Here is a 16,200-nt window from a genome sequence, read left to right as displayed (position 1 = left end):
AAGCTTCCTGCGTGTAGTGTAAATGTGCACATTAGTTGTTCTAACACTACTTACTGTTAATATGTATTATAGGGGTGTTCGATTGAGCAGGTTTCTTTTCACGAAATTCTGCTCCATCAATCCCCCCTCTGATGGCTTTTAGGAGCCATCTTAAAATACTCACCATACCGAGTGCCACCTTTTTATCTACAATTCACTTTCTCTTTCTTCTCAGGATCTTTTCTGCCAGCCTCCCTCCAATCCTTTTCCATTATAACAGACTCATACACTGCTACTGCATCCACCATTGCCACACACTCAACGTCATCCCCTTGTGGATCTTCTTAATTATCCTTTTCCATGAGCGTTCTGGACAAACAATCCGCCTTGAAATTGTTTCCTCCCGAAATATGCCTGATCTCATATTCTTGTAGTTTAGACACCAATCTTGTGAGCCTGGCTGACATGTTATTGCTGATCACTCTTCTAAAAATATAAACTAGTGGCTTGTGGTCTGTATATAACTCAAACCTGTGACCTCAAATGTACATTTTTAACTTTTGCACTGCCTATACACAAGCAAGTCCCTCTCGCTCAATCAAACTATATTGGCATCTACACTGCTTCAGGGACCCTGACTCAAACGCCACAGTCTGCTCTCACTCATCCACCCTCTGACTGGGCACTGCACCAGGCCGTGTACGCTAGCATCCACAGTTATAAGTGATGTGCAGTCCTCACGAAATGCATATAGTTCCTGAGCAGTTATGATTAAATCCTTCACCTTTCCAAACACATTTTATAGCTCGTCTGACCATTTAAATACTTGACCCTTCCTTAGTAATGTACGTGATGGTTTAACTGTTTGAACATAATTAGGCACAAATCTGGCAAAATACTCTGCCAATCCCAGAAGCAAGCGGAGAGTATCCTTATCCTTGGGTGCCTTAGTACCACTAATTGCTCTAATCACTGAGAACTTCTTCTTTATGCCAGCATACTATACGATGTGTCCCAAGTATTCCAACTCCCTCACAGCAAACTTGCATTTGTCTGCCCTTACATTCATTTCCCGTTCTTTTAAAATGGACACTACCTCCTTCAAAATCTTATTATGTTCTTCCAAGGTCTGTGCATGTATCAGGATATCATCCAGACATGCTTTTACCCCCTTGGTGCCCTTAAATAACGTGTCCATAAGTTTCTGGAAAATGCTGGCCGCTGAAGCCAGACCAAACGGAAGTCTCAGAAACTTATAAGCACCAAAGGGGGTCACAAACCTCGTCAATTCCTGAGATTCAGTCGTCAATGATACCTTTTGATAAGCCAACCTTAAGTCAATTAGGGAAAACCACTTAGCTCCCCCAAGATTCGCCAATGGCTCATGAATTCTAGGCAGTGGGGGGCAGTCTATAATAATATTTTTATTCAAGGCACATAAATCAGCCCAAAATCTAATCTCCTGACTTTTTCCATGCAACAGCTATAGGTGCCACCCTCTGTGACGAATCCGTGTCCTGGATTATTCCCTGAGAGCGCAAACTTTGTAGAGTGATCTTCAATTCTTCCCTGACACTCATAGGCACCACAGATACTTTGTGTGCTACTGGTTGAACATTAGGGAACAATCCTATTTGATTGTCCACACCTGCTCACTGAACGCAGACTGAAAATCTAATAACATCTTTTTAATAGAACCTTCCGCTTCATCCACACCGCAAACTGACAAATTCCGTACTCTTATCGGATTCTCATCCCCAGGAACCAGATACAGACCCATTAACGCTACATCTTTCAAACCAATTATATTCTTTCCTTTCACAGCCACATACACTTTGTGTGAGTTTCTCTGCCCAAACATTGTACATTGGCTAAAAAATACCCAATCATTTCAATGTCTTTCTCTCCAAATGCCTTGGGGTTCACATCCGCCTGACATAAAGTAAAATCCTTTCCCCAATTTTCGTCAAAGGTAGTATCTCTTCGGATAGTTATAGGTGATCCTGAATCAGCCATGACCTGTAAAACATTGATATCAATGGTAGCAGAACATAATGGGCCTTTAACCACTCTGGACCCATCGTCACAATCCAGTGTTAGACCCACATTGTTGAGGGAATCTGAACATGTATCGATGTCTACATCCACACTGCCAACTCTTACTGTTTTCTTAAGTTTCCTGCCAACCTTCAGAAAATGCCCCAACTTGCTACACCTTAAGCTAACCTTGTTTACAGATGGACACCCTATGTAATTGCTCAAATGACTCTTTGACCCATACTCGTCACAAAAAGTGGATCCTTTTTGACGTAAACTTTGATGGTTTTTCATTTGTGCTAACCATACATAGTGCTTCCTCCTGATCTGCATCCGCCGAAGAAACCACATTGATACCCAAGAAGGTATCTGCCTGTATGGCTTTGGTCGAGATTGACGACCTTTTAATACTTAATGTCAAGCCAATGACTTCAGATAGTGATGGATTTTTGCAACTCAGTAATCTTTCTTAAATTTTTCGCGATACACAGTTAAATACCAATTAATCTCTAATGTAGTCATCCGATAAGGGCCCAAAACCACATGTAGTTGCCAATACCCTTAACACTGAAATGTACTCCTCAACCTTTTCGTCCTCCATTTTCTTACATTTATAGAAATTATGGCGCACCAACATGATGTTAGGGGCTCTTAAAAGTGTTTCTTTAGTCTCATAATCACCTCCAAACCAAATACACATTCCATTGCCTATCACTAGACTTACCTTGAGGAGGAGGTGTCGGTGGGAGACTATCAAAAATGCGCTGAGCTGCTTGCCTCAGACCCCAAATAGCATGGCAAAATTACGAGCAGTAGCATATCTATGGCATCAATAGCCACCAAATGGTTCTCAAACAGCCTGAACCATTCAGACCACATCATTACTGGTTTACCTGGCTAACTTAGGAATGGTGGTGGCTGAGTGATCTGATGTGGTGTTGCCATGGTCTCAGTAAGCTTTGATTAAACCCAGAGTCCCCAAAAGATAGTTGCCATGGTGTTTTAAGGCCAAATTGCTATTTGAAAGGAAGTCCACCACCTAGAACAACCGCAGTCAAATTATTAAAATTACCTCCTTTATTTAAGTGTTAAGATGTTAGGTGGCTCTAAAAAGAGCCGTTGTGTTAATTGAGGAACAGAGGAACAGAAAAATGACATTATAGGGTGCCGCACGTGTGCTGCTGTATCTTGCTCTCTATTAGGGGAATGCTGGTGTCTCCATAGGAGAGAAGAGCATTGCACGCATTGCACCGTATATGCACCCTCTTAAACAGAGGGTGTATATCCCGAGGAACAGAAGCAGGTGAAGCTGCCGCCGCAGATGAAGTGCTCGGCTGAGCTGCCGATGATGTGCTCGGCTGAGCTGCTGCGGATGTGCTCGGCTGAGCTGCTGGAGGGTTTTCTCTAGCAGCTCGAGCATAAGCCACAGGATGCACATCTCTAACGTGCCTGATCATAGTGAAGATACTAAAAGAGTATTTCTTTTTAGGATCTCCTCTTGATAAGACACCATTACAAATAGTGCAGGTGACTTTTGGAGCATTCACCTTCTTCTGCCCCTCTGGAAAAGTGAAAAATTGCCATATAAAAGAGTTTCTCTGTTTCCTCTGTCTCTGCGGCACAAGGGTCTCCTGCTCACTCCCAGAAGATGACTGCTGCTCTGCCATTCTCAAGGACTGGAGTACTGGAAAAGCTGCTCAGCTCCTTCTCCCAGGGAATCAGAAGTAATAATGAGGGGAGTGGGTGTGGTGTTGGAAGTTTCTGGAACTGAAACTACTATAAACCAATGAAAAGTGTTGTTTCTTAATCACATGACCTGAAACTACTATAAACCAATGAAAAGTGTTGTTTCTAAATCACATGACTTGCTGTGCGCGCACGGTGCGCGCACGGAGCACGCACGCAAGCGCTTACGGAGCACGCGTGCATGCGCGTACGCGCACGAAGCATGCACGCATGCGCGTACGGAGCACGTGCGCATGCGCGTACGCGCACGGAGCACGCACGCATGCGCGTACGGAGCACGCGCGCATGCGCGTAAGGAGTACGCGCGTACGGAGCACGCACGACGTACGCATGCGCATGTGGAGCACGTACACATGCGCACACGGAGCACGTACGAATGCGCACACGGAGCACATACGCATGCGTGCACCGTGCGCGCCCCGTGCGCGCATGGTCAAAAACACTTATAAACACAGTTTATAGAAGATATTAACTATGCTGTTCAACTCTATACAAAATAAAAATAAAAAAACGGAGCCATTCCATATTACAGGATAAAGTTAATCTATAACTATATATATAGGTAGCTTATTGTAAAATAAATATTTAAAAAATATAATAATACATTCATAAATTAGCATTTAAAAAACCTTGCAAATTCACTTAAAAAACCATAGGTTTCACACATGTTATAGTTAGCTGGACATTTCACTCGTAAAAAACCAATGAAATTCCCCCGTTATAGTTAGTTCAGCTAACTATAACTCGCGCGCACGCAATCCACTGCTGATGACGTCACATATTACATCACTCATGACATGGTCTGTGACATCACTCATGACATCATTGCGGGCGCGCGAGTTATAGTTAGCTGAACTAACTATAACGGGGGAATTTCATTGGTTTTTTATCAGTAAAATGTCCAGCTAACTATAACATGTGTGAAACCTATGGTTTTTTCAGTGAATATATATATATATATATATATATATATATTTATATATATATATATATATATATATTTTTCCTCCAAAGGCCCAAAGCTTTTCAAAGGCGCACTCGACAGGTGAATTAATTGCACAAGGCGGCCAGCATTCATTCAGTGTAAATATTTTATTTGATGTCCTTCGCCGTCGCGTTTCGAGGCAACAAGCCTCTTCGTCTTGGGCAGCTTAGAATGTAAAAAAACAGTATGAAATCTTGGGGTCTATGTACAAAACGTTACGATGGTGTGACAAAGCACTACTAAGGCTTGATAAACCTACCAGCACCAATTTTGTGCTGGTAGGTTTATCAAGCCTTAGTAGTGCTTTGTTACACAATCGTAACGTTTTGTACATAGACCCCAAGATTTCGTACTGTTTTTTGACATATTGTATGGGGAATAAATCTTGCTGTGGTCTGTAAAAATTCCCTAGGACCCCCTTGCTTTGAACTGTTTTGGTTTTTCAGCTTAGAATGTACACAGAGAGCTCCCCTTTCACTTTTTGTACGCAGCCTCGCATTTCAATTTGCGCGATGGTGCAGCCTTCCACGGTCAGGATGGCTGTGTTGCCAATTTTCCTCCAAAGGCCCAAAGCTTTTCAAAGACGCACTCGACAGGTGAATTAATTGCACAAGGCGGCCAGAATTAATTCCAGTGTAAATATTTTATTTGATGTCCTTTGCCGACGCTTTTCGAGGCAACAAGCCTCTTCATCTTGGGCAGCTTAGAATGTACACAGAGAGCTCCCCTTTCACTTTTTGTAACCATGCATTACCCTAATTGGGTTCACGTGTAGTACGAACGTTGTTTCAGGCATGATGGGACATGTAGTCCATTTGTGGAGCATTATTATTCCCTAAGTAGGTTCTGGTACATCCTTAATTAAAAAGCATTTCTCTCCTTCAGTAGGTATCCGGAATGAATGTTGACCAATTTCGCCACATCTCCTGTGCTGCTTCACGGGCGTTAGGCACAGTTCCTGCCACGCAGCCTCGCATTTCAATTTGCACGATGGTGCAGCCTTCCACTGTCGAGTGCGCCTTTGAAAAGCTTTGGGCCTTTGGAGGAAAATTGACAACACGGCCGTCCTGACCGTGGAAGGCTGCACCATTGCGCAAATTGAAATGCGAGGCTGCATGACAGGAACTGTGCCTAACGCCCATGAAGCAGCACAGGAGATGCGGCGAAATGGGTCAACATTCACTCCGGATACCTACTGCAATTAATTCACCTGTCGAGTGCGCCTTTGAAAAGCTTTGGGCCTTTGGGAAAAAAAATGTATATATATTTATATATAAAATGATTTATATTATTATTATATTATTATATTATCTTGGAACACAACATTTCAAGGAATGTTACCAATCAGTCACAATGGGAGAAAACATGCCCAAATAGGCCACATTCGTTCCTCTTTTTATTGATAGCTAATTTACTATATACAGTGCATTTGGCACTACTTATACAGTGCAGTAACCTAGAAAAGAAAGCAGGAATAGTGCCCATCAAAGCCATAAAATTCCTTCCTGATGAACAGGAGCACTTACACTTGATGTGAAAAGGGTGTTAAAATTGTACCTGAATATTTCCAGTGTGTTGATTTTTTCTGAAAGCACTTTAGAGCATCCTCTAGCGGAGAAAAGCAGAGGTGACTGTTATCAGACCTCTTTGGGGGGTGTGGGAGCACATGGCTGGAAGGCATTACTGGGCCTTTACCATAGGGTTGAGTTTGATTCCCACATATGTCCTGGGGTCTGCCTGCTATGTCTTTGTCAACTAGGCCAAGCCTAACACCCTACTTGACACCCAGGATATCGAGGAAGAGCAAACACAGGCTTCCGTGGCTTAGTGTTGGGTACTCAGCACTCAACAATCAACCAACAGATAGAACATATCCTATGTCCAGCCCTTTTCAAAGAAACAAAGTACTTTGATCACACATTTGTATTAAATACTGCACAATTACAATGACCATACATGCACCCCTAGGTGAGATTATTCCTCACAGGTAGTCCCCTACCCTTGGGAAATCAGAATATATCATGAATCAAGTACAGGTGCAACTCTCTGGCTCACAATTAAATGCACACTCAGTATTTAAGTCTTACCCCCTTTGCAACAGTGGCATATTTGAGTCCTTGTTTGCCTTTTTGTTATCTGGTGGCGCTCCTGCTTGTTTCCGGAGGGGGTCGTGGCCAGCACTAAGTCTGTTTGGCCAAGGAAGTGTGGTGCAGGCCGCATCTGACAGCACGCCCACCGAACAGCAGTCTGTGGAGCTCATGGGGCAGGCACTGGAGTAGAGCTGGCGGGGACGGTCTCAAAGGGTTGCAGCCTCACCAGGTCTGAGGACAATTGCAGCCAAAGTCAGGCCGATGGTGGTCACAGCAGTTGTAGCTTCAATAGAACCAGGTAAGGTGCAGCCCCAGTTGGGCCCACGCTGATCATTGTAGTTGAAGCCCTGTCTAGGACTGTGATTGTCTCCAGCCTGGAGCACCTACAAAAGGGGATCAAAGATGCATGCTGTTCCTGTACCTGACTGTCATCAGCTCAACTAAAGGAGTAATCAGGGACAGACAAATGAAGGTGGCATGGTATTTTATTAAGAGTAGTAGCTTGGATGTCCATAAATTCCATGAATTTGTGCTTGGATTTGGATGGATGGAACTAGTATTTAAGTGGGTTGAGTGTTCCTTGTAAATAATTTATTGTAAACGCCCTTGTTATTCCCTCTCCCTTCGGAAAATATTTGCTATGAAATGTAGTCTACAGTTTACAAATCAAAGGGGCATCCTTTGCTGGCGAAGGAGAAGTATCTTCCCTGTAAACATTATTCTCTCGATTTGTGAGTTGCCCTCCAGAGCCACTGGAAAAATTAGTTGAAGATGTTACTGTTTGGAAAACTGTTCTTACATGGCTAGTAAAGCTGGTCCACTCTGCCACTGTTCGGCGTTTTCCACATGCCCTGTGTATACAGTTATAATGTATTAAAAAAAGTTACAAGTGAAATGCTTAAATCAATCTCTGTCAATGGTAATTACTCAGGTTGCATCCCATCCATCGTTTTTTTTTTTGGCCACCCTGCCAACAACCATATTTAAATAACCTTGATCCTGCTGCCCCAATAGGAACAGTCTAGCCTAAATATCCAAGCCAGGTCCCCTCTCAACTAGAAAACATATACGTCCTCGGTTTCAGACTAGTTGGGCCTCATCAGTAGGGTGCAGCTTGGTTCCAGTGGCTCAGTGAGCATGGGGCTCATGTCTGTGCATATCAGTTTGATTTTAGGAAGTCACACTGAAGTATAAAAAAAGTGAAGGGTGGAATGCTTGAATTAATCTCAGGCACTGGTAATTGCACAGGGCTGCATCCCAGTCCATCATTTTTTTACCCACCATGACACATAGTTCTAGGGTCTGCTGATTAGTAAGTACCTTTAGAGCATACCACAACACCTTGTCAAAGGGCTACTGACCTCTCTCAATAGGCTGTTGTGAGGCTGGAATGTAAATACTAGCTGAATTGCATTCAGGAGAGATGGTATTTCATCTGAGCCTCTAGTAGAGAGTGGGTCTTCCAGAATCTCCTTGAAGTCCTCAAAACTGTTGATGTCTTCCTGCCATGACTTGTATTGCAGGTTTGTAGCATGTTTCACATCTGTGGTATGCTGGTAGATTATGTGCAGAATTAATTTTGTCCATTGAGTGCATTGTTGACGGTCTGGACAAAATGGTGGCTGTCTTTCAGAATGTTTTCATTTTGATTTGACTGTGACTACCTGTATGTACAGTGTTCCTTGGACCTCGCACTGAGATTCTCAAGTACTTGGGGTTCTTGGGGAACATGCATTCTGCCAAGCCAAGTCAGTTTCTGTTTACCATAACCACTGTCCTCCCCTCACTCCTTCATTTGTTCTCCTGCATTTTGCCTAAGCGGCTAAGGAACCTATCTAAGCTTGCCTAGAATCAGTCAAAGTTTATTCTATATTTTTTGACCAGCTGTACCATCTGCCCGCCCTATCTTTTACCTGTTCTGTAAAGGCTGAGAGTAAAGCACCTTGCCCTTATTAATAGAGAGTGCCATATTTAAAGATAGGTTGCCTTTAACTTGCAGTTTTCTATCTGGTGTCCCCAAGGAAGGATACCCACTAAAACCTCCATATAGCCAATAGTTGCTCTTCATCTGCACTTTGCAAAAGCACTTTTTTAACCCAACCCTGTTAGATGTCTGCCAGAAACAGGGCCTAATTGGTTACTCTTTTCTTCGAATCCAGTAACAGACCAAGGTCTTTAGCACTGTACACTGTGACCGGACAGAAGTAGAAGCTTTACTGGTTGGCATGGCAACCAATAGGCCTCAGAATAGGAGGATCCAGGGAAATGCCCAGCTGACTCTGTTAGGCTAAGAAGTAACTGCAAGACCAAATTATTGAGGAACTGAGTTGCCATCTCTAGCATTGCAAGATAATTCCTCTGCCTGTTTCCAGCTGCAGAGAGACACACAGGAATTTCCTCTTCACAGCAAAGGAGGCTGGTTCCCTAATTGTAAGACCATTAGAATTCTGTTCCTCAACTTTATAATTCTGAAGATATTGAAATTTTAAGTTGTGGGTGGACCCTCACTCACAGCTGGCAAACCACGTGGAGCCTCCAACCCCAGAGTCACTCTGATAACTGTAAACCTTGTGTTTCACAGGCCAGTTCCAAGATTCAGGGTTTTGATGTTTGGAACCCTTTGTGAGTGTAGAAATGGGTGCTAGCCTGTGTTAGTATTTGAATATGCGACTTGGCATAGTAACACATAAGAGGTCATATATTCTGCTCCTTACCTTTTCAATTCTTAAAGATTCCTGAATGAAGGTTCACTGGCAGACTGTTTACTTGGCACCAAAATATTGTGTGCTGGCCCGGGGCATTTCAACATCACCCAAGATCTTGTTTTGGAACTTGTGTTCCAGTTTAGGTAGGAGTGATGGATGTTTAAGTTTTTCCAACACAGGACCTCAAAATCTTGTAGCTGTCCAATCCTTAATCAAAGCCAATTGCGAAATGTGGGCATAAGATACATTTTGTAGTATTCAGCATGGGGTTTTTAATTTGGGAGGGGGGACCCCTGCCGGCTTGATAAACAACTCTGGTTAGGTCAAAACAAAATTCTGAGAGGACCTCTGCTCAAGCCCTGGTAACTATGACACAAGTAGCGCAGGAGTCTCCAGAGAAGTACGTGCTAAGTTTAAGGAGTACCAACAATTTTAAAGTATGAAATAAAACACAATAAAATTCCCAAACCAATTTTGAAAATAGAGAAAATTTAAAGAGCAAAAAGATGCGGATGTCATATAATTAGGGTAAGTGGAACAGTAGGTATGTATTTTAAAAGTATTAAAGCAGAAAGATCCAACAAAATCTCAAGCATTATTGAAAAGCAACAGTTTGTGGTAGGCTCTATTTCGATGACAGCTATTGAGCGGAGGATCGATACACCAAGAGGGTTGTCTTAGTCAAAAGCTTTACCTTCAGACTTAGTTTGCAACTCTTGTGAAAACTTCTTCTGGTTAGTCATGCATCCCCTAACTCCTCAGGGCACATTAGTGGTCACCAGGTCTCACACTCCAGCCAGTTCGCGTGCAAGGTCTAGTTCTCTTTAGTCAACTGGGCCCTCTTGGAGTCAGGAATACTTCTACTTTTTATGTCCATGAAGCAGATAAATAGGAGGCAACCACTTGACCTTTGGAGTGCAGGTCCAGCCCCTGGTGCCAATAGACTTCAGAAGTCATTGAGTCCTTGTGTGAGTCTTCTTCCATGATTAGTCTGAAGTCCGAATTGTTCTTCGAGCAGAGTGTTCTTCAGATGATGTCTTCCCAGGCCCGGGAATGTTATGAGAAGGTGGTGGATGTGGTATCGTATTTATCCTGTGCACTAGCCTTTAAGTGAGACAATGTACTTTCCAACCTTAACTATCTTCTCGCAGTCCCACTTCCTCCTTTTGCAGCACTTCCTTTTTGCTTTACAGTATAATTACCTTGGATCACTTGTTCAACATGACAGGATCCATCTGCAACCAGGCAGATATTTCCTCAGTTTCTTGGCCACTCTCCTAGGTGCCTGGGTCAAATCTGTTTTTTTCCTTTTACTGTAGCTGGTGTCTGACTGTTTAGGAGAGTCCAGAAATTAATAGGAAAATCCCTCCCAGGCAACTCCAAGTCAAAAGAGGCAGCGCTAAAGCTGGCCTTTGCTCTGCCATCTGCTCATGTCCACTCCCGTATAGCTAATCCCTGCTAAATTGTCAGTAGTTAACATCCATTGGTCTTTCCTGTGCTCAGAGGCAGGCCCTTGTTCTCTGAGCCATGGTACTTAACTCTCTCAGCCAAGAATATGTGTTTCAGCTCTGATGATATGGATAGTGGCAGAACTGTTTTTAAGTAATTGTTTGGCTCAGTAAGGCCAAAATACATGTTTACAAAGTTTCTTTTCTACCTAAGATAAAGTGCAAACATCTGATTTAGTCATTAATTCAAATTTTAAAAACTAAGCAGGAAATAACTTTGAAGCATTTTTCTAGTCCTTTCCTAAATGGAGAATAAACATTTAATCCCACCTAGGCAAAGCCTACAAAGTAAAATAGCTGTTGGGTTTTATTGCACTGTGAATTATACTGTTCAGGCACATTCACCCCAATATGTAGTGTGCCTTATTTTTTTACATTAGCACCCTGACCTGTCGGTTTACAATGCAGAGTTGAGGGATGACATCAATTCATAAATATGCTATACTGTTTTAGGTTTAAACCGATAATACCTGATAAAACCCCACTGAAAGGGAGATAGTCCTCACCAGTGTAAACATATGAACACTGAAAATGCACCTGCACAACCATAAACTAAATGCCATTCAAAGAAAGGAAAAGGAGAGTGAAAGAACCTTTTTTATTTGTTCCCGAAGAGGCCAATTTCATGTAACTTTGTTATTCAAGGTAGCAGCAAGACAGACTGGGCTAACATTATTCTGCTTGAGGTTTGTGGTTTAGGGATGTCACTAAAATAATGTTTCTTCTTCCTTCTACTTTTTTCAGTGTTATGGTCTTTGGTCTAAAGATGCAGGGTTTAGAAGCATGTTTTAGGTCTTATTTACTTATTTTATCGTTTGGCTATGTTTGATTATTTATTTCACTGATAGGTAAAATGGCTGGTTTCATAAGAATCTTTCCCAATATGTATCATCACATTTACCCAAAGACAGAGAATGGGTGAAACCCTTTGATACATCATTCTTCTTTTCTAATGAGTCATGATTGGTAGTAGGTGAATTGCTAAATATCCCAGGCTTTAAACATTCAGTGCAAGGTGTAGTGACAGGTATATGTGAAAAGAGTGCTGCCACCAAGCATCTGGGAAAGTGGTGAAAACATAACAACTGACCTTTGGAAAACATGGAATGCGGTGACACTTGGAAAGCTGGTGCAAAAAGTTCTTACTAAGTTCAACAAAGATTGGAGTGAAATTGTATATGCAGTGATTCAGCAAAGTATATGAAAAAGTTGTGTGATGACCTGTCAAAGTCGATACCTGAGCTGAAGTGCTTCCCTGTAAGAGATCCTTGCCGCTTCTTGTTGGTATGCTGAACGCATCTTTACAATCTTCACAGTTAATGAAGAATGCTATTGACTTTGTAGTCCATTCCAGTATTCCCAAATGTGTCATTTAGCTGGTAGTTCTCAGTCCTAGAGGCCGTGAATGCTATATTATCCATGTGGCGACTGTTTACAGGATTTCCTCTTAGTGATGACGCCAAAGGTAAGAAACGTGAGGATCTTCAATTGCATATTGATAGTAATGTGAAAAAAGTACACTCTACTGCATTCTTAGATTTTTACAGGAAACATGACTGCTGTAGTTGACATAAAAAAACTAGAGTCTACCAAATGTTCAGAGTCATTGGCGTAGATGTGAAACATCTCAGTGAGAGTAGGCTGAACTACACTTTTAGTGACTTTGGCACTACAGCATGTTCCTTGGTAGAATGCTTGCCACTTGGTAAGCAAAAACGTGTTGATGAGCAATTCAGGAAATATTATTTTAAAATGCGTGAGAAATTGCTTGCAATGATGCATAGAAAAGTCCCTTCACTGACCATTGCATTTGAAGTTAATGGAGCCTCACTGTGGTACTCTGCACAAGTTGTAGATACCTTCCGTAAAGGGAAAGTTTCTCCAGACTTTGAAAAATACTGCTTCAATTTTGACCAATTCAATAAGGGGATATTCGTCCAGTTCAACACACATTTTGTAGAACCTGTCCCAGAGAATTACAATCTTCAGGTGCACTAGTATTGGCATGGAAAGCTATGTCAGTGGCCAGAGTTAGAAATTTCTGTACTGGCTGTTTTGAGATTGCCCGACTCAAGTGTCAATGTTGAGAGGGCCTTTTCATAGATACAAGTTTACATGGGAAGGAAAGAGATGGCCGCATGACCAAAGACTCACTGAATAAGAATTATATGGTGTCCTGCAATAGGTTTGATTTGTAAAAAAGTATTTGGACCTCATATGCACTGTACGTATATTGTCCATATGCCATGCACTATCAGTGCAGAAGGTAAGCAATGATAAAAGCAAGACGTTTCATAAACACCGGAAAAGCACTGTTTCTGTTTTTTTTAATGGTGAGAAAATGTGTAACCACTGATAACCACTGTTTTTTTAACTTGTTGAATTCACTGGAAAATACTGAAAAAAAACCACCAGAATTTACCAAAAGTAGAAAGTGAAAACAGGAAAGCCTATTTATAAAAATAGTCTTTTCCTACTTGGCCAATGCATTTTTCGCTGACATGTATCAGCAGTGTTTTTAAACTGCAGCCTAGCAAGAGAACAATGGTGCTCATGGAAGACACATATTTTTGTCATATCTGTGGGTGGTGTAAATAAACACCTTAGTCCACATATTGTGTTTAACTTCCCAGTTATTGGCACACTTTAGGCACCACTTACAATGGACTTACAGGGAAGATAAATATATCATATATGGAGTTCCAATGTACAGCACATGATTTAGTGGGGAAGCACAGACACTTCATTCTTGTTTAGCACTGATTAAGTGCATAGAATGTAGCAGCCAGAAAAATATGGTCCAGGAAAATGTGAAAAATCTGTTGTGAAAATGCAGGTAAAGCGGATTTGCTACACATAGCAAGCTTGACACATTATAACTGTCTGTCCAGCACCTCTCCCCATTGGCTGGCAAGGTAAATAAAAACTGTAGTAAGACCCAAGCTCACAAAGTCTCATGAGGACAGCCACACCTTTCCCCTTTGGATAACATTTACAACAAGTAATAAAGATTTTAAGCACTTAGGGCCTCATGTAGGTAGCATACCAGTTACCACTTCTAAAATACCGAACGATACCGAATCGGTATTTTAGAAGTGGTAACTGGTATGTAGGTAATGAGTCGGTATTTTTTACCGAATCGTTACTAGTCGGTAATTACCGAATCGGTATTTACCGATTCGGTAATGAGGCATACCTTCCCATTGATGGGAAGGTATGCCTCATTACCGAATCGGTAAATACCGATTCGGTAATGGGGGGAACACATACAAGGGTGGCAGGGTGTCACATTGACACCCTGTTGCACCCCTGATTCGGCCATGTGTGCACATGTGGCACACATACATGCCCTAAGGGCATGTATGTATGCCACATTGCACACTGCTACGCGCGTAAAAATGCATTTACACATACATTCATTATTTACCACCAACTATAAGTTGGTGGTAAATACCGACTCTTAAACACACACACACACTCCCCCTACATCTCGATTTTGCTTTCGGAATTTACCGAATCGGTAAAATTACCGATTCGGAAAAGTTACCGATTCGGTAACATTACCGATTCGGTATTATTACCGAATCGGTAATTTTACCGATTCGGTAAATTCCGAAAGCAAAGTTTGTCCCCCTACATACCAATGGCCAAAATACCGGTCGGTAACGGTATAATTACCGAAAATCGGCCGTTACCGACCGGTATTTGGCTTCCTACATGAGGCCCTTAGTGTGTAAATGATCTTAAAGTGTTGGAGGTCATAGCTTGATCTCAAGGAATGCACTAGGGCAACTCATTTTGTAAATACCCTAATTTAAACTAACATATTTAAATGAAATGATGTATTCCTTTTAAACAGATATAGATCTGGCTAGACACTGAGTTTATTGACTATATTACCAATGTCATATTAAGTCGGATGAGAGCCTACTATAACCTCCTGAAGTAAGCTGTGCCTGTTGCCCTCACTACCCTTGGATAGTCATATTTGGCAAGGTAGTAGCTTGATTATTCTGTTAGAATGAAATTCTTCTTGAGGCTCTAGGAATTCAGTTCACAGCACCACCATTGATACTATGCAGTGACAACTGTTTCCCCAATGACGTGGAGAAAAGTACCCTCAATTCTACTAATTTTTGGAGGGTACAGGACCAAAAGAATGTAGAAAGTATGAAAACCGCCTAGCCTTCTAAATGTGGCCTCCTACTGAAAAAGGATTGTTATTTTATTTGTAGTTTAAACAGAAAAGAAAATGCACATTAAAGTTTGCAAAGTTATAGAGAAATGAAGTAATTAAAAGTGTTTTTGAGAGTGAGGAGTTATTCTACAACTAGGGAATGATTGTTTAAATTGAATCATTTGTCCTTTCAAACTGTATTTACTGTGTGATGGGTGGTACAATTCATTATTTCTCTCAGATGAAAAACAGTCCTGATCACCCACAATGAAATTGTGGTTGTCCTTTAAACAAATGCTTCAACCCAGTCATACTGCATGCCTCAAAACAGATAAAGTAATAGAAGCCCTGATTTGTGCTTGCTGTCTCCTAGCCTGCTTGCCAGTCCTGAACACCCTCCAGATCGCACACAATAAACTGGAGACACTAGAAGATTTGCAGCATCTCAAGGAGTGCCCAAGTATCAGTGTGCTGGACCTGTCTCACAACAAATTGGAGGATCCAAATATTCTCACTGTTCTAGAGATCATGCCCGACCTGGTAAGCAGAACCTTGGCCAAACATTCTAGATCTTGAAATTACTTATGATATTTTGTGACTGCATCCTATTTGTCTTTTATAAACCACACATTAATCAACATTGACACTGCTTTCTTTACACTCAGAGGCCTGGACATTCTCCGTGTCTGCTTTCTACTTCTTACTGCTCGTAGTGTTTGTGGCGCTGGTTGTATTTTTAGGTGGAGCCTAGGCAGCGCACAAGCACAGTCTGCAAGACCTGTTGTTATCTTCTCTATTGGCTTTTAGCATGCCCATGTATTGCCATTTGTTCGTTGTGCAATTTAGAAATACGTTTTTTTTAATTGGTGCATTGGGTCTGATTCTCCCACCTTTGCATGCTTGGGTCACGCTCAGGCGATTTCACTCATTGTTTGCTTACGTTGGCCATCCCAATACGTCCGTGGTTCCTCCT

At 41.9% G+C, this 16,200-nt stretch overlaps 1 protein-coding gene across 4 annotated transcripts in view; it reads left to right on the top strand.

The window, feature by feature from the left end:
- The window catches only part of LOC146776237 (dynein axonemal assembly factor 1-like), a 668,903-nt gene that overhangs the window by 313,138 nt on the left and 339,565 nt on the right, over nt 1-16,200 (top strand). For all 4 annotated transcript variants that reach the window (XM_085638027.1, XM_085638025.1, XM_085638028.1 and 1 more), the window contains one exon: nt 15,601-15,767. In XM_085638027.1, the coding sequence (XP_085494153.1) occupies nt 15,601-15,767 (167 nt within the window). The remainder of the gene's footprint in view (nt 1-15,600; nt 15,768-16,200) is intronic.

Source organism: Triturus cristatus, chromosome 12 (assembly GCF_964204655.1).
Source record: "Triturus cristatus chromosome 12, aTriCri1.1, whole genome shotgun sequence".
Taxonomy (NCBI): domain Eukaryota; kingdom Metazoa; phylum Chordata; class Amphibia; order Caudata; family Salamandridae; genus Triturus; species Triturus cristatus.
Note: the sequence above shows the minus strand (reverse complement) of the source record. Positions and strands in the feature narration are given on the sequence as shown.